We start from the raw sequence: 19,349 nt of genomic DNA, 5'->3' as shown, positions 1-19,349 counted from the left end.
CATTTTTACTATCTCAGCTGCCAAAGAAGCAGCTGCATACTCTGTCCTGGCGACTGGGGTGGGAGAAATTTAGCCACGGTCTGGGATTTTCGCAGAGGGTAATTTAAGCCCCAGCTCCACTCCCGCGGAGGGGGCACGCGGAGGGGGGGGGTGAAATGCGAGGCGCATGCGCATGCTCAGCAGCCCCGCTCCGCGAAGGCCCAGCTGCCGCCACCACCGCGGCCGGCGCTGTAACCGCGGCTGCCGCTGCTGCTCGGGGCGGGCGTTGGTGTCGTGTGCCGAGGCGCCCTGTCAGGCGAGAGGGAGCGGCGGGGCGGGAGCCTGGGCGGCGGCGGCGGCGGCGCCTGAGGAAGGCAGCGGGGGCTCTGAAGGAGCGAGGGCGGGCTGGTCCAGAGGCAGAGGAGCGAGGCTGAGAGCGCGGGGACCCGCCCCGGGCGCCCTGCGTGCGATGCCGGGCGGGCAGCGGCGCTGAGCGGCGGGGAGGCCGAGCGGCGGCCGCGGACGGAGGGCCAGCGAACCCCGGGAGGAGGAGGAGGAGGCAGCGCAGGAGCGGGGGGAAGCGCCGAGGGACTGCGGGGCCGGGGCGGGCGGGCGGGGAGCGGCGGGGCCGCGGGCCATGGACGCGGCGGCGGCGGCGGGGGCGAGCCGGGGCGGCGGCGCGGCGCAGAGTCAGCCCGCGGCCAGGTGAGGCTGGGCAGTGCGCGCTCCGGGCGCCGCCGCCACTGCTGTGCCGCCGGGCCGCGGAGCGAGGCGGCGGCGGCGGTGGCTGAAGCGGCGCCACAGCAGCCGCGGCGAGCGGCGGCGGCCTCGGAAGAAGAGGGGTCGCCGCCCGGGGTTCTGGTGGCCGCTGCTCTCTCGTCGTCGCAGTATTTCCTGTTTGGATTGTCTTGTGCTTCTCCCCAGCTGCCTCCTTCCCCTCACACTCCCACCCTGTCCCACTCCTCCGTGTCCTCGGTGGAAGCTGCCCTCGGCCCGGGCTCGTTTCCCGCGCCGGGGGACGCCCCTTGCCTCCCCCTCGCGGGTTGCGGGGGAGCCCCGCCGAGACCATGAGGAAATTCAACATCAGGAAGGTGCTGGACGGCCTGACCGCCGGCTCGTCCTCGGCCTCGCAGCAGCAGCAGCAACAGCAGCACCCGGCTGGGAACCGGGAGCCCGAGATCCAGGAAACGCTCCAGTCCGAGCACTTTCAGCTCTGCAAGGTGAAGGGAGCGCGCAGTCCCGCGAAAATTGGGGTCGTTTTAGGGGGCGACTCGGGCTTTTCATGGGAGTGCGAGGGAATAGGACGCCACTAATAATTATATCTCGCTCGAATGAAGGGCTCGCTCCTCCTCAAGCAAACATTTGCTTAGTGGGTTATTTTGGAGATTGACATCATCTTACTCCTTTTGTTTTGTTTTTTTTTTTTTCCTTTTCACATGCAGCAGTCATTTCAAGGTTGCTTCTAACGTATTTTACCGTATTCTTAATTAGTATTCTTTAATTAGTATTCTTAATAACCTTAGCGCGTTTATATTCAAACATTTTAATGTAATTCACCAACTTCGAAGTTTCCTTTGGAAACCGTGTCCAATGAATATTATTCACCAAAAAGCCAAACCTGTTCAACTGGATATTTGCTTGTCACTTTTCCCTTAAACTGTGGTAAGAAGCTTAAAATACGAAATCACAGGGTCCTTTTTATCATTATGTTTGATTAAAAAGTTGGTACTGTGATTTTTGTCCATTAATGGCACCATTCCTATAGCGGTCTGTAATTCGGAAAGAATGATGCAGCGAATTAATTCACTGGCTGCTCAGTGAGAAATACAAACTTGTCTTGATATTAATACCTGCCATAAAATACCGTGTGTTCATATGTCAGCTTCTTAAAAATGTCTAAATACACATTTTTGTCTTAATGCCCTAAAATTAAGGGTTTAACAGCAAAATGCAAAAAATGTATGTTGTATCATTCTGTTACAATTGCAAAATTTGGGGATAGATGTTTGATAATTGCCTACTGAATCTTCAACAAAACTAATTGTAGGACAGCTTTTTTTTTTTTTTTTAAGCAGTACTTGGCATTTAGCATCCAAATAAAGTAACAAAGTTATCACACTTGGAATAAAGCATGAATTGCATTTTTACATTAATTTACAGAATTTTTGACTACCGCAAACTTTAGTATTTTGGTCTCAGACATGATAGTATAGAATGTTAATAAGAAATTTTCTTCTATAGAATATCAGTATTATGGAAAGACAAATTAAAGTGTAACATTGGGAGATAGATATGTATATATATCATTGGGAGATATATATGTATCTATATACACACACACTTGATTTCAGATTCTTTGTGAATAAGTTTTGTCAATGTAGATTTCATAGGTTTGTTTTGTTTTGTTTTGTTTTAAGGCAGTAAGTGCGTCTGTATGTGTTCTGTATCACTTATAATTGGTTCTAGATTCTAATGCCTCTATTGACTTTTCTGTTTTTAAATTCCGCTTGCTGCCTTGGTTGCTGTGATGTCATTTGCCCATCCCTAGACTGTTCGCCATGGATTTCCCTATCAACCTTCAGCCTTGGCCTTTGATCCTGTACAGAAGATCCTGGCAGTTGGAACTCAGACTGGTGCTTTAAGGCTGTATCCTTTCATTTAAGTTTTTTTTTTTTTTCCACTTTTACTGTATTTTCTCCATTCTTTCTATACCACTGATTAGTTGTTTTTTCTGTTTTAATTCCAAAGAAATGGTGTGATCAGGTATATATATTGTGAAATCATGTGGTGTTGGCTTTTCTCTTGATTATGCATCTATTCATGCTAAATGTTGCTGGGGTGTTTCTCATCTTTAGGTTTATAGTAGCTAAATATGTATCCACATACAGTTCTAAAGTTTTGCTGTAGTAACTACTGTCTTTGCAAGGAGCTAGAAGTTTCTAAGGGGTAATTATCTGCTTATATGTATACCAGGGGTATTTTGAATGGAATATGCTTTGGAATGAGGTTTAAAAGCAATTAGCATAGGACACACCTTAATTGCTTTTTAAAAATATTGTGCATTGGTAGATATTGAATTTATGATCTATCATTCTAATGAATTAGAGGTTGAATTTGATTTGGTTGTTTCTGACTTGACCATTGACAAAAAACATTAGAAGACAGATCCTGTAAATTAATTACATATGAATAGTTATGAAGGGTTAATAGTTCTAGAAGTTTTAGAGCCATTTTGTTAGTATAATGCAGATGGATAAGTATATTCTCTTGATGTTTTCTCTTTTGTAGCCTACATTTGTTATGTATATGTAAAAACTGTTAAGTTAGCTGTATTCTGAAGCATTAATATAAGGAGAATTATTTTTCCTGACTGCATGAACTGTAATAGTTTTGTCATAGCATAGCATAGTTTTTCCAAATACCTATTCATTTTTCAAGATCAGTTTTTTAGTCTGAACAGTGGAGACTACTTCTCACTTTTGTACTATTGAGCTTGAAATAAAATTGTTTGCTTTTATCATGAAATTTAACCATACTTAACTAAAATACCTTTATTTTTAAACTCAAACGTAAGACTTTTAAAAGCAAATGCTTTGTTCATCTTTAGGATATTTGCTTCTACCTATTAATGTGTTTGTAAATAAAAAAAAAAAACACTAGATGATCACAATAGAATTACTATTGTCAAAAAAATAAAGAGAAGGAAGGAACTTTATCCCTCACATTTTAAATTTATCTGGCTCCTGAGAAGAGAGGAGGGGAACCTGCATTTTCGCTAAACATGTGCCTTGATTTTTCTTATAATCTTTTAAAATCTTTATTTCAAAAAGTGCTGTGTATGGTATCAGGATATGCCTCAAGTTTCACTTATGATTAGTGTGTTATCTTTCAAAATACTTATAAAACTTTTCAGATGGGCCGTTGATATGTATTGAGGGAAGTCTACATTCAGGGTAAACACCAGTAGTGCACACATTCCTTTTAAAATGGTAAAATCTGACCAGGCTAGTTCGGAATCTGTGAATTTCTAAGAGTATGTCTAAAGGGCTCTTGCCCAAATATCTACATATTTGAGACTAGAATATTTTTGGCTGCAGGTGTTCAGTTGTTTTTATTCCTAAACCCAGTGATCATTACCTTCTAGTTTAGGGTTCCTATTTTAGTCTCATGAAGATGGGACAAAAGTTTAATTTTGTCAGTGTGGGTACTAGGTATTCAACAAAACTCCATGTAGTGACAAGAACAGTGCATTGTTGGATCTCGATGGACTGTTTGGAACTAAAAGCAGATTTTTGTTGTTGTTGTTGTTCCCCACAAAAAAAAATACCACTGGATTAAAAGAAAAGAAAAAAAAGAGTTAAATCAGTTATTTTTAGATTTTGCTTTTCTTTTAAATGGGTTCAACTTTTACTATTGTCTCAGTGTAGTCTCAATTTTCCAGTGGTATATTAACTTTTTTCTTTTAACAGCAAGTCTGCCCTTTTTATTTTTAATACGAGTGAGTACCACCAGTGAGTCCAATTTTATAAAACCAAATATGTTTCTTAGACAAGACTGTTACCCTTAATGCATTTGAGTAATTATGCAAGTTGACACAAAGGAGTTACAATATAGGCCTGATTCTAATTGCCAAGTAAAAGTAAGGATTGGGTGTCCAAAGTTCTCACTTGTACATGACTTGCTTATGCGTTGCTTATACGTTTTAGTAGCTAAACACTAAATGACAGTGAACCTGTAATTACAGTTTACAGTTATACTCAATTTTTTTTTTGAATTTTAGAATCTCTCTTACTGTATTTAAAATGAAGTCAGGAAAACTGTTTACCAAACATGTTTCTACTTTTTAATGAGATTTGTGTGAACATTCCAGAGTGATAAATTGGTTTGCCTACCCAGTAATACCAGCTAGTCATTTCTTCTGTTAGGTTTAGGTATCAGATAAGCTAATGAGCTTTATTTATTGCAGCTTTGATTTCTTGAAAATGACTAAGACCTTTTTATTTTTACTTAATTTCCACGTATGTAATTTAAGATCTATGTTTTTCTGTTTTGTTACTTTCAAAGCTAAATTAAAATTAATAATTTCTAATTTCAAAGCTCTGTATTGGCTTAACATGCAGACTTATTACAGGTATATTCTGTTGCTCTTGCTCTTTTATATTTTTTGCTATTTCAGTTGGTTTCTTTCAGTCCTTTTCTTTATTTTTCTTTATTTTCTTCTCATATTAAGCTCTTATAGCCTAAAAAAGTGTCTTTGGAGCAGAAATATACTTGTAGATAAAGTGTTTTCTTTCCTTTGATCGTGGAGCAGAAAGTAGATGTTTTCAGAAGTTAGCATTGGGCTATTTAGAATTTGCATTATTACATGTCTAATCTGACTAATAGAATGTCTTCCTGAATGTGAGACTATATTAAATCTACTTTGAGGTATTAAAAAAACTAGATGAGAAAGTTACATCTGATAGCTAATGTTTGCAGACAAGAATTAGTGAAAATCTGAATTTTTAAATAATCTGCTAACCAGTAATGAGGCAAGATAAATTTAATGTTTCCTTCATTAATGTATAGCAAGTGAATGATACTATAAAAATGCTTTATGTTCAATCTTCTTGGCTTCTGGAAAGAATGCGAGGTTGGAATGTATTTACTGATGGGAAGCAGGAAAACATAATTTTATATACTAAGTCATATAGCAGTGATGTGATTTAATTATCTTAATTCTCTTCTTTTTGTCATGTAGACATAGGTATAATTTGATTCTTATGATTAATCCCGGGTTGAAAATTATTGGGATAAAATATCTAATTATCTATTTTCATATCAATATCTAGAAAGGGAAAAAAGTTTTTAGCTGAAGAATGAAGGCATTTCTAGTAATGTTATTGTTGTCCTTATCTAGACTTCTGGTTTACTAGTATAATTTTGAATTACTGTAACCATGGACTACCCTGATCTTTGTAATGTATTTTGGTCTAAATACAACGAAGTCATTTTGTGTGTGACTATTTCAAGGACTAAGCAGAAAAATGAAACTTCAAATTTATTGAATTTAAAAAAAAATTGTATGAGTGTTTGTTATAAATTATCAACATTATTTAAAAACCATTTATTGTCTTCTTGACTTGTGGAAGATAGTAAAATAGGCGATCTCTGATAAGGCTTGGATTGTCTTTTTTATTTATTTGAAGGCATGGATTGTCTTTTAAACTGCAGTGTAATGTTGCTGAATGCAGGCTCACAAGTTGATTTTTGTATGTAGGAGTTCATTTAACCAACACTTATTAAGTGCTAACATTAGATTATAAACTGTGGCCTGAATTCTGGTTCTTTTCTTGCCACTAAGGAATTAGGTGTCTTTCAGTGGTTTTTCTCTTTCAAAATGAAGATGCCATATTAGATGATTTCTTCAAGAAATAATTACGTAATGTCAAGTGGCTATATATCGTTCTAGGTGAGTATTCAAAAGAAATGGTGAATGTGATTCTTCAGAAAGTTTCCAGTCCTAACTAAAGGACTAAACCAGTTAAACAATTGAATTTAGAGTATTATTTAGGACTCTACTGACATTCTTAAATGTCACATTGCAAGTAAAGTCATTGCATTTGATGACACATTAGTAGATAGAGATCACATAGAGTAACAGAGAAGAGGGACTGGGAAAATTATTCTAGGCAAGCAGCATGGGCAACAGTAGAGAAACAAATTAGGATAGTTAAGAGGAGTACTAAAGAGATAGTTTGGAATAGCGATCCTAACTGAGTTGGAGACAGAAATAGGAGCCAGTTGGTGGAGAACTTTGAATGTTAACCTGAGTTATCTGAGTGTTATTTGGTGAGGAATCATTGTAATTATCTATTTATTCTTGATCAGTGTCTCTCAATAGTGGTAGCATTTTGGACTAGATAATTCTGTGGGTTTGTTCAGCACATTGCAGGCTATTTAATATCCCTGGCTTCTACCTGCTAAATGCCAGGATTGCCCCTGCTGTCAATATGGCAGCTTAGCCTCACACAGTTCCAGGTGTTCCTGGACTTAGCCCAAGTTGTTCACCAATTAAATAGGATAATAATCCTACTGAGGTCATGAGGTTAGCATCAGGATTAAATGCAGTAATGCATGTGTGTAGCTTTTAAGGCCATGCAGAGACCGTTTTGGTGAATATTCAATATATGATTTTATGAAAGTTTTTCTGTAGTTTTAATATTCAGGTCCTTCATTACTTTATTTTAGCAAATACTTGTTGAGAGGCAACTAGGTGCCAGGCACTATTTAAGAAGGCCTTAATTTCATTTATTTTTGTAGCTAATGCAGTCTTTTAAAAAAATCTTGAAAAAGTACTGTTCTTTTTTCTTTAAGGGTCATTGAAATGGCTCTGTTCTCAATCACAAGGTTGCAAAATTGCTATTGAGATGTAATAGGATAATATATGTAAGTTTTTATGCATAGTAGGCAATAAATGTTTAGTGATTCTGCACTTGTAAGATAGCATTAGAATGTTTGACTTGCTCCTTATTAGTTGTATTTTGTAAAACAATTACAGTATTGGAAAAATTTAGAAATCTGATTTTTATTCAGATTAGTTAAAAGTGAAACAGTTAAAAGTGAAATTTAGCCCTAGAATTAAGCCAGATTTTTATCTCCTCTTCTCTCCTGCCATCCTTTTTGTCCATGGAAGAATTCTAGTCATTTGGAATTCTAGCTCCAGAGGAGAAACAGGACTTTGAAATACTTTTACTGCTCAACTCTTAGCTCTTTATTAAAGAGGACTTTGTATAAAAGGAAGAATGAGTACTGTGTCAGCAGTAGGTTGTGATTCTCAGCATGAACTACTGCAGCAGGAGGAATAGGCACTTTTACTTTAGAAACAACCAGAAACGATTCCTGCCTGGAAGCAGTTACTTTGCAGTGAATTTCTTTTTGAGGGAAACAAGGTATGATAGAATCTGAATGGGACTGAAAATTTGTAGGGAATCAAGTCTGCTTAGTAAGCCTTTCTGCCTTAAGTAGATGGGTTTTTATTTGTTTGGTATTGTTTTCCATTTGCTTTTTAGTATCATTTACTTTTAAAATTATAACCTGACTTTGCCCTCCTGAAGGGAAAAGGTAAAGGAATTTTTGAAGGATGACTTTATCTTTAGAAGATTTGTGTTCTAGTCTTCAGACTGATTTTGGTTAAGCCGGCTAAAATTTAGTCTGGGCTTCAGTCTCCTTTCCTGTAAAATGGGGAAATTGGGATGCATGATACCTGGAGTCTTTCCAGCTCTAGGATCTTAGAGTTTCTTTTTCTGTGGAGGATTTGGGAATGCTCTGAACCATTTCTGTGTAGAGCTGTCTTCTGATTGATTGTTCTGAGTACCTCTTAAAGAGGATAAAGTATTGGACTCCATCCCATTGTGGGGCCCTTACTTTGTATCCATTGATTGCATTCAAAATCCAAGTCAGAAGATGCACAAATGTAAACCTTTGTTTACAAAAGGAGCAGGAAAGAACATATGAAAAACATGCACTTTTTTTCATTGTTGAAACACAACTCACGGTGAATACTTAAGATACTAGGTTATTGCATTTTTATTGTATAACAGATAAGGTCTCATTATGAAATAGGAAACGTGGGTATTTTAAAAATACTGTTAACCAAGTTTGCTTACTTTCCTGTCTTGGGTGTAAATAGTAAGGATATAAAATTAAAATGGAATTACATAAAATTAATACTGGGTTGTGTTAACCCTAAAAGTAAAACTGTCAGTTTTTTACCAGTAACAGATGGGTTTATTAGAAAATAAAAGAGAATTGCAATCTGGAACAAACCAGCTGCTGAAAAATTGTAGGCAAGTGCAAGGAACAAAGGACAGGAACCCTTTTTTAAGGAGAAAAGTGGTAAGTTGGGAAGGCAGTTAGGAAGTACCAGTCCATTGGAGTAAACTGGGAGTTCAAAGTGTGGTGGCTTCTCATTGGTGGAGCTGTTGCCTGGAGGGGGCGGGGGGTGATGAGGAAAGTGTCTCCTCCTCTGGCTGGAGTAAGAGAGTAATATCCACTGCCTGGTCAAGTCCATCTCTTCCTGTTAGCTCTGCAACTAACCATAAGTGGTAGGGCATGAGAACTCCCCTGCCAAAACCTCCAAACTCCTATTTTAGTGAGGTTTCCCATTACTGATTTTCACAGTTCCTAATCACATGATTTTATTTTTATATAAGAGATTTAATAGACTGTTGAATTGCTGGTATGTAATTTGAGTGCTAAATTTGGTATTGTTTAGTAACTTGGAGTAGTAGTAACTAGTAACGTATGTGTAAATAATAGGACTGTAGGGGTGAGTATCACTAAATAAAAGGTAAGCTTTGGTTGTTTTTGTTTGGCTTTAATTTCATGCATTGGAAGTGACACATTATAAAGAAAATTAATAATGAGTATCAGTATTGTTTGTTTTGTAATGTTTAAATGAGAATTTCCTGCAGTGATATGGCATATTATCATCATCAGAAGGTATATAGTATCTTGGGATTACAGATAATGAAATGTTTTTGGTTTGACTTAAACAGACCTGTTGAGAATGTAACAATGATACATGGAAAAGGGCATTTTACTATGTATCACCTTTTATGTTTGAATGCCTTTTATTAATATAGATTTTAATCATAATAAAGTACTACGAAACTTCTTGGGAAGTAAAACAAGGTGATTATTGCCTTGATTTGCATGAAATAAACCAAGATTTCATGAAGGACTACCAAAAGGTACTTGATACATCTCTCTTCCCTTAGTCACATATGACCTAAATCATTCTAAGAAACAGTACCTTCTGACTTAATTACTCAGACTTCTTCCTATAAAGATGGTTATGTTTGTAATATAATTATCTTACACTTTAATTTGAACCTATTTCTAATTTTTATTTGCAACAATAGAGAAGATAACCAACTTATCTTCCATATATTAATGTTATAACTTTTAACATTTTTGAAGAATTTAAATACTTAGTAGTTACACAATTTTGGATTTAGTAATCCTAGTTGCTTTAATCTCTTACTCTCCTGTTTCATTTTAAAGAAATTTTGGACACTAGTTTTGTTTACTGCATAACTTTTTTCTTTCTTGGCTGTAGAAGGTAAGTAGGGGAAAGAATTGTTGACACAGTTTACTTCTTACTACTTACTGTTCCACAAAGGGCCATGTGTTTAGCGATTCCTTCAATCTAGAATATTTTTTCCCTGTTAAAATAATTCTTATCTTTATAGCTTAATGCCTTTGTCTTTGTGATTATATATTTGATTTAGTTCCATCCCCAGTTCCACCCATGTAGCCATCTTTTTCTTAGTTCAGCATTTAAAATCTGAATTTCCACATTACCCTTATTTATGAGTAATATGTAGACATTTTTAAATAGCTAAAATTAGACCTTTTTGACATTATAGCTATAATATTGAGTGGTATTTTCTTTTAAGACAAACTGTCAGAAACAATACCGCATATGAGAAGATGCAGTGGAGTTTAAAGCAATGCAAAACAGAATTAACCAGTGTCCTTTGTTTTATCACGAGTCCAGAAGCGGGACAGTAGTTGGTATACAATTCTAAAATCACAACAGAAGGAACACGGAGTCTTTTTTTTTTTTTTTTAAGATTTATCTATTCTAGAGGGGGGAGGAGGGGCAGAGGGAGAGAATCCTGAAGCAGACTCCCCACTGAGCATGGAGCCCCACAGGAGGCTTGATCTCAGGACCTAAGATCACCACCAGAGATCAGCTGCTCAACAGACTGAGCCACCCAGGCGCCCCAGGAACACAGATTCTTAAATGATCAACTTAATAGGTTCTCTACTAAATATCATATAGAAGATGGGTATGTGTGTGCGCTCTAAAACTTAATGAAGATCTAGATTCTTAGTTCAGGAGTCAGCAAACTTCTGTAAAGGGCTAGATTGTAGATATATTAGCTTTTTAGTTTCTGACACAACTACTCAACTCTGCCCATGTAGCACAAAAGCATCCATAGACAATATGTGAAGAAAGGAGTATAAATGTGTTTTAATAAAACCTTATTTATAAAAACAGGCAGTGGACTGGATTTGGCCCACAAGCTAATATTTGCCAATCCCTGTTTTAATTCATCAGGCTGCCTTGCTTTTAAATCGGTAGTGGTGAGGAATGCTCGGGAAGGAACTACTACAGGCATTTCTATAGTTAATGCAAGTATAATTTGTGAAACTTAACCAGTTTAAATTTAACCTTTTAGTCATAAGTAGAAAATGGTTTAAGAAAAAATTAGTAATTCTTAATGATATATAGTACAGAATTCTGTATGCCTATGAAAGAGGCTTTTTTTGGGTGGGGATTAATATGATAATGAAGATGCTTAATTAGGCATCTTTGGGGGCAGTTCAGTAATCAGTTCTATTAATGAAGTATTCAGCTTGCTTGAGACCTTTACTACCTAATTTTACTTAAAACTGTTTGCATTTGTAGCTTTTAATATTTTCATTAATATTATATAGAAATATAGATACGGGGGCGCCTGGGTGGCTCAGTCGTTAAGCGTCTGCCTTCAGCTCAGGTCATGATTTCAGGTCCTGGGATTGAGCCCCGCATCGGGCTCCCTGCTCGGCGGGAAGCCTGCTTCTCCCTCTCCCACTCCCCCTGCTTGTATTCCCTCTCTCGCTGTGTCTCTCTCTGTCAAATAAATAAATAAAATCTTTAAAAAAAAAAAAAAGAAATGTAGATACGTTTAGATGGGTACTTTTATTTTTTTAAAGATTTTATTTATTTGAGAGAGAGAGAGCGCACAAGCCGGAGGGGAGGGGCTGAGGGAGAGGGAGACGCAGGCTCCCTGCCAACCTGGGAGCCCAACGTGGAGCTCTCGATCCTAGGACCCTGGGATCATGACCTGAGCCCAAGGCAGACGCTTAACTGAGCCACGTAGACGCACATAGATAGAGAACTTTTAAAGATAAAAGTGAATGTAAGCATTTTACTAAAATATTGCAATTTTGTAGTAGTCTGCAAATTTTGATTAAAAAAATAACCAGTTTTCATTTGTGGGAGAAAACAACCTGAAAAATAATGTATTAAAAAGAAAACTCATGAAGTTCCTAGAAGCAAATTCAGGTGCATGGTTACCTTCTTTAGAGTTGGATATATTGCATGTCCCTTGGGAAAAATGTGTGATACTGTAATTGGAAACTGAAATTAGATCTGCTTTTTGGAAACTTTTTAGTTGCTCACTGCATCATTTTCAAGTAGCAATAAGTATAGATATTTTATTCAGTAAATAAGGCTAATTTCTACTTGATTCCGTTTCTCTAACTGGTGTTAATCCTTTTGGAAGTTGTTACATAAGACAAATAAATGAAGGCATGCTGAACATATTTCTTTACTGGTGCTGTGATTTAAAAATGAATGTTGAGGGGCTGCTGGCTGGCTCAGTCCGTAGAACATATGACTCTTGATCTCAGGGTTGTGAGTTCAAGCCCCACATTGGGTGTGGAGCCTACTTTAAATAGATAAATAATATTAAAAATGAATGCTGTTCTGGAGTAACTTAGATTCCCTTAAAATGGAAAATATAAAAGGTTTTAACTAAAAATAGCTAATATTTTTGGTTTTATAATTCTTCATTTGAAAATTAAGATTTGCTTAGCACATGTTATTTGTAAAATCTATAGTCTTAGCAATCATATGGTAGTTACTGTTTAAATAATGAGATTTGTTAAATTTTAAAATAGGGATTTTATATATCCCTAGTTTTAGTTTTGTTTCCCTTTCAGTAAGCGCTATCTAGAATTTTTGAAGTTTTCTTGGTGAGATTGTCTATTGAAAAGTGATTAATCCTACCCTTTCTTGAAAGTACATAATCTTTTCTTGTAATAGCAGTACCTCTGCTTTTTCACAGCAGTACTCTGCCAGAGGTGACTGTAAATCTAGTGGCATCAGCTGTTGCAGTACTTCCTGCTAAATTGCTTTCCTTTTGTGTATTTTTTTTCTTTTTGTCTTTTGAAAAGGAGAAGTGTTGGAGCAGACTTTTCCATCTATTCAGTCTCTGTACTATATTTTTCATAATGGGTTGTATTTTTCTTTTAAAATTCACTTTGCCATACTTGAGAAAAGAACTTAGCCATTAAGCATCTGAGAATGGATGCTGGGATAAAAGATTGTTTTTACCTGATATGTCAGAATGTACATTCTTTCTTGTTTCTCTAACCCAGACCACTCTTTATGCCTGTATTTCTTGTAGACTGAGCAAGTGGTTCATTTCAAAATATATTTATATATCAAAAGCTATTCTAAATAATTGCCTGTGATAATAAATATAATTCATTTTAACCCCTTTAGAGACAGTCCTAACTCCAAAACGGGGAATAATAAGAATGAATATTTTTCAACAACTCTGATTTGTTTACCAATAATAAAAAATTCTTACTCAAAATAATAGTGGAAGAGGTAACTAGAGGTCTATTTTAACCCAGTGAATACTATAAGTCTAGATGTTGCAGTTACTTTTTTGTTTTGATATTCCTTTCATTCACATGAAAGGAAAGCAGCTGACATAATTTTTCACATACCATTGGAAATTTATTGTAAAAAGTTATGTTGCATTAAGGAAGTTTTAAATGTTGATCTATGCATCTTTCACAGTTATTTTTTAACATTTTATTAAATTTTTACTGCAGAAATAGTACACATTATAGTTTTGCTTAAATAGCAGACTAGCAAAATGTTAAAATTGTGTCAGCAGTAAAATTTATGTCCATCCTTATAATCATGAGGATGTGGCTAACTTCATTTATTAATATATTAATTTTTAAAATAGACTATTTTTTGAGCAGTGTTTGGGCTCAGCAGAAGGTACAGAGATTTCCAACATTTCCCTGTCTGCACTCAGCCTAACCCCTCCATTATCAACGTCCCCCATCAGAGTGGGACATTTGTTATAATTGATGAACCTACACAGACACATTTTTATCCAAAGTGCATAGATTAGGGTTCACTCTTGCTGTTAAATGTACTACGGGTTTTGGCAAGTATATGACATGTATCCACCATTACAGTATCGTATAATATAGTTTCATTGCGTAAAAATCCTCTGTGCTCCACCTGTTCATCTCTTCCTGTCCCCCAACCCCCAACTCCTGGTAACCAATGATCTTTTTATTGTCTCCAGAATTTCGCCTTTTCCAGAATGTCCCTGTAGTTGGAATCATACAGTTGGTAGCCCTTTCACATTCACTTCTTTCACTTATTAACTTTAACTCTGTGTCTTTTCATGGTTGATAGTACATTTCTTTTCAGTGCTGAATAATGTTCCATTGCCTGGATGTACTACAGTTTAGTTATCCATTCACCTACTGAAGGGCAAATTGGTTCCTTCCAAATTTTGGCAATTGTGAGTGAAGCAGCTATAAATAACCCTGTGTGGGCTTTTGTATGGATATAAGCTTTCAGCTCCTTTAGGTAAATACCAACAAGTGCGATTACTAGATTGTATGTATGATAAGAGTATGTTTAGTTTTATAAGAAACTACCAAACTGTCATCCAAAGTAGCTGTACCATTTTGCATTCTCACCAGCAGTGAACAGGAGTTCTATTGATCTGCATTTTTATCAGCATTTGATGTTGTCAGTTCTGAATTTTGGCTATTTTGGTAAGTTTGTAGCAGTAACTCCTTGTTTTAGTTTGCATTTGTCTGGTGACATATGATACGGAGCATCTTTTCATATGCTTGTTTGCTATCTGTATGTGTTTGGTGAGGTGTCTGTTAACGCTTTTGGCCCATCTTTTAATTGGGTTGTTCATTTCCTTCTTGTTGAGTTTTAAGAGTTCCTTGTATATTTTGGATATCAGTCTTCTATCAGGTGCGTTTTATAAATATTTTCTCCAAGTCTATGGCCTGTGTTCTCATTCTCTTGACCTTGTGTTTTACAGAGCACAAGGCTTTAATTTTGAGGAAGTCCAGCTTATCATTTTTTTTTTCATGGATGGTGCTTTTGGTGTTGTACCTAAAAAGTCATTGTCATACCCAGGTTAATCTAAGTTTTCTTCTATGTTATCTTCTAGGAGTTTTATAGTTTTGCATTTCACATTTAGGTCTATGGTGCATTTTGAGTTAATTTTTTGTGCCCAGTGCAAGGTTTATATCTAGATTGATTTTTGGTGGTAAGGTGTGAGGGGAGGAGAAGCATTCTGTTGTCCCATGATTAGGTCTAAGTCTTTTAGTGAGCCTTTGCTTCTGAACTGTGAACTTCGCAAGTTCTTAGTCACCCCTCTCCCCCCTCCCCTAGGTGAGTTAGGATGGCTAGAGTGGGTTGGAGTTGGGTATTTCCCTTCCACCACGTCAGTTCAGCTCTGATAAACCCCCAGCTGTTTAGGCTCCTGTTAGTTTCTCCTGAGGGAAGATCTTGTTAAGAACAGAATGCTCTAGTGTATTAAAAATCGTTGCTTTTCCCCACCCATTGCTGGAAGCAGGTGGGAATTTTTCTCAGATATGTGGGAGCCTGGTGGAGCTCTTGGAGGTAAAACTCACTAAAGTGTAAGGATTCCCTGCTCTTCCTTCATGACTGGGTCCCCCTGGAGTCTTCAACCTCTGAAGTGTTGCAGGTAGGTGTTGTCACACGGGTCAGCTGGAGGAGGCAGGTGAGGCATTCCCAGATGAGAAAGCTGCAGCGCACATAGGTGGTCTTATTTATCACAGATAATTTGAAATATTTCCATTTTTTGAGTAGGATAAAGGTATAATATACTGCTTTTATTTGTTGACTGTCACTTATTTCTCATAATGTGAAATAACAGAAATGAAATCTCTCAGCTGCTTAATGATTGTTGTTTATGTTTACACTAAATGGTGGAGTTGGTCTGATGCTAAAGCTCCTCCTTTTCATTTTTAGAATGCTTTCATCAATATTCTTTGACCACATTATGGTTCTGTTTAGATTTTAACTTTATTATTGAAAATAATCACATTATGGTTAAGTTTCTTCAAGACTGAAGCCATTAACAATAAAAATCATCCACTGAGCTTTTATTCAGAGTATTAAGCCGGTTGAGAGTAGCAGCACCTTGAAGGCTAACTAGAGATGTGAATTACTCTGTTTGCTAAAAGTATAAGAATGCACTAAAAGGTAACAGAAGTTAGTGCAAATCATCAGGGTTTATGATGGATAATTTTAATCAGGGAGGAACAGTTTTACCCTTCAAAGTTGTTCTTGGTTTGTTAGCAGAATATATGTTCAATGAAAGTTACTTTCACATAATATTATATAATTAAATGTATAATACTGTAGGATAATTTATTAGTCACTTAGGAGTTCATGAAAAGTTCAATTATCTGTATCCTCATCTTTAAACTTTGCAGAATATAAATGTATTTTCAGAAACTGCACAGGATATTAAAGTTCTCTGGTTGCTTTCCATTTTATATGTATTCTAGTCTTCCATTTTTGGTTTGGAAAATTGAATGTGTCACTTCTGTATAGGTTGGAATAATGTCAATACTTTCTTTGCCCTTTTTTTCATTGACAAGAATTGATGAACAGATTCTCTGAGAAGATATATAATCTTTAAAAATCTTAAAAATTTACTGAATATATACTGTCTTGATATTATCTCATTCTTCATAAAAGTAGAGGTTGCCAAAATATGCGCACAATACACAGTGGTTTTGAGAGCAGTGAAAACTTGCCTAGAAGCTGTACTCTCAGAACTTACCACGGGATAGGGTCCCATTGCCTGCTTCTTTGACTATTTTTTTAATTCTACTTTGCTGACAGTACGGTAGAAATCCCAGAAGGCAGAATAAACAGAGGAACTATTGCTGTGATTGTAACACCAGCCTAATAAATGATTGGAAGGTAAAATGAATAGGCTGAGCTTATAGATTAATTGGATTTTAAAAGCTTATAAAGGGTCTTCTCTGTTATGTCTCCTCTGTTAAATACTTCCTGTGTTTAAATCTTGAATGAAATAAAAATATTTAAAAATTGAGTGCAAGACAGAAGGAAATAAGGAGCTTAATTGCAAAAATGCTAAACTAGTGTGACTTTTTTTTTTTTACCTCTTACTATGCTGCATTTCAGTTAAGTTGCTAAATAGTTAAATTCATTCATTGCTTGTGATAGATATCTTAAATCCTAGATAAAAGGGATTTTTAAAGCTGTATTTAAGAATATGATGTTTTAGGGTGCCTGGGTGGCTCAGTCGTTAAGCGTCTGCCTTCGGCTCAGGTCATGATCCCAGGGTCCTGGGATTGAGACCCACATCGGGCTCCCTGCTCAGCGGGAAGCCTGCTTCTCCCTCTCCCACTCCCCCTGCTTGTGTTCCCTCTCTCGCTGTCTCTCTCTCTGTCAAATAAATAAAATCTTAAAAAAAAAAAAAAACCTTTAAAAAAAAGAATATAATGTTTTAATTTGTTTCATTAATAATTGCAGTCATTTTTGACCTTACATTCAGTCGTTTTTACCTATTTGCATTATCATTTATCATTCATACAAGCCGATTCTTCTTTTTTTTAAATAACAGTTTTATTGAGATACTTTTATATACTGTAAAATTTACTCTTTGAAGTGTATGGCTCAGGGCTTTTCATTATATCCATTGAGTTATGCAATCGTCAGCATTTCTTAACTTCCAAACATTTTCTTTACCCCAGTAAGAAACCCCATACCTATTTAGCAGTTACTCTGCCTTACCCTCTCCACCCAGTCTTTCACAACCATTTATTTACTTTCTATTTCTGTGGATTCGTCTACTGTGGACATTTCATTTATAAATGGAATCATATAATGTATAGTCTTTTATGATTGGCTCCTTTCACTTAGCATAATGTCCTTAAGGTTTATCCATATTATAGCATGTATTAGTGGTTCTTTTCTTTTTATGGTTGAACATTTCATTATATAAATACACCGCATATTATTTATCCAATAGTCAGTTGCTAGACATTTGGATTTTCCTCTTTTTTGGCTATTAGGAATAATGCTTTGAACATTTGTGTAGAAGTTTTGCGTGTATGTATGTTTTCATTTCTTTTGTTTTTATATTCCTGGGAGTGGAATTGCTGAGTCCTGTGGTAACTCTGTGTTTAACGTAGAGGAATTGCCAATTATTTTCCAAAGTAGTTGTACCACTTTACAGTTATACCAACTAATTGAGACTTCTCATTTCTCCACATCCTTACAAACTCTTATACTAGAGGAGGTCAAGTGGTATTTCACTGTGGCTTTGATTTGCATTTCCCTAGTGAGTAATGATTTTGAGCATCTTTTCATGTATATTTTGGCTATTGTGTATCTTCTTTTGAGAAATGTCTATTCATAGCCTTTCTCCATTTTTAAATTGGATTTTTTTTTGTTGTTGTTATTAGTTGTAAAAGCCCTTTATGTATTCTGGATATTAAATCCTTATTAGATGTGTGATTTACAAATATTTTCTCCTATTCTGTGGACTGTCTTTTTCACTTTCTTGATGATGTCCTTTGAAACACAAAATGCTTTTAATATTAATGAAGTCCAATTTATTTTTTCTTTTGTGACTTATGCTTTTGGGGTTATATCTGAGAAGCCACAACCTTATCTGAGGTCACAAAGATGTATGTTTTCTTCTAAGAGTTTTATAGTATTAGCTCTTGAATTTAGGTCTCTATTTTGAGCTCATATTTTTTATATAGCGTGAGATAGGGGTCCAAATTCGTCCTTTCTCATGTAGATATCCAGTTATCCCAAGACCATTTGTTGAAAAGACTGTTCTTTTTCTATTGATTTTTTTCTTTAAAGATTTTACTTTAAGTAAGAGTGAGAGGGAGAGAGAGAGCGTGCGCACACAGGAGTGGGGTGAGGGGCAGAGGAAGAATCAGACTCCCCACTGAGCAGGGAGCCCAAAGGGGAGCTCAATCCTGGGACTCCAGGATTATGACCTGAGCCGAAGGCAGACGCTTAACCGACTGAGCCATCCAGGCACCCCTCTCTATTGAATTTTCTTGACATCCTTGACATCCAAAGTCAATCATAAATGTTTATTTCTGGATTCTCAGTTCATTCTATTGATCGAGCTGGAAGGTAATGATGCTAATACCACACTGTCTTGATTACCGTAATATTGTATTAAGTTTTGGAATTAGGGAAATGTGACTCTTCCAACTTTGTTCTTCTTTGTAAAGATTGTTTTGGTTATTCTGGGTCCCTTGCATTTCCATATTACTTTTAAGCTCATTTTAGGCTCAGCTTGTCAATTTCTACAAACAGCTGGGATTCTGACAGGGATTGTGTTAATTTTGTAGATCAGTTTGATGAATATTGCCATCTTTACAATTTTAAGTCTTTTGTTCCATGAATATGGGATGTCTTCCCACTTACTTAGATCTTGTTTCAACAATGCTTTGTAGTTTTC

The 19,349-nt window shown here is 36.7% G+C and overlaps 1 protein-coding gene across 5 annotated transcripts in view; it reads left to right on the top strand.

Moving 5' to 3' along the window:
- Nucleotides 1–624: 624 nt before the first annotated feature.
- Nucleotides 625–19,349, top strand: part of STXBP5 (syntaxin binding protein 5) — a 184,231-nt gene continuing 165,506 nt past the window's right edge. For 4 of the 5 annotated variants that reach the window (XM_021693538.2, XM_021693537.2, XM_044917500.1 and 1 more), the window contains exons 1-2: nucleotides 627–1,199; nucleotides 2,528–2,625. In XM_021693538.2, the coding sequence (XP_021549213.1) occupies nucleotides 1,047–1,199; nucleotides 2,528–2,625 (251 nt within the window). In that variant the 5' untranslated portion in view covers nucleotides 627–1,046. Of the gene's footprint in view, nucleotides 1,200–2,527; nucleotides 2,626–19,349 lie in introns of all 5 variants that reach the window. The other variant, XM_021693536.2, reaches the window with a different exon arrangement.

Source organism: Neomonachus schauinslandi, chromosome 8, assembly GCF_002201575.2.
Source record: "Neomonachus schauinslandi chromosome 8, ASM220157v2, whole genome shotgun sequence".
Classification (NCBI taxonomy): Eukaryota; Metazoa; Chordata; class Mammalia; order Carnivora; family Phocidae; genus Neomonachus; species Neomonachus schauinslandi.
Note: the sequence above shows the minus strand (reverse complement) of the source record. Positions and strands in the feature narration are given on the sequence as shown.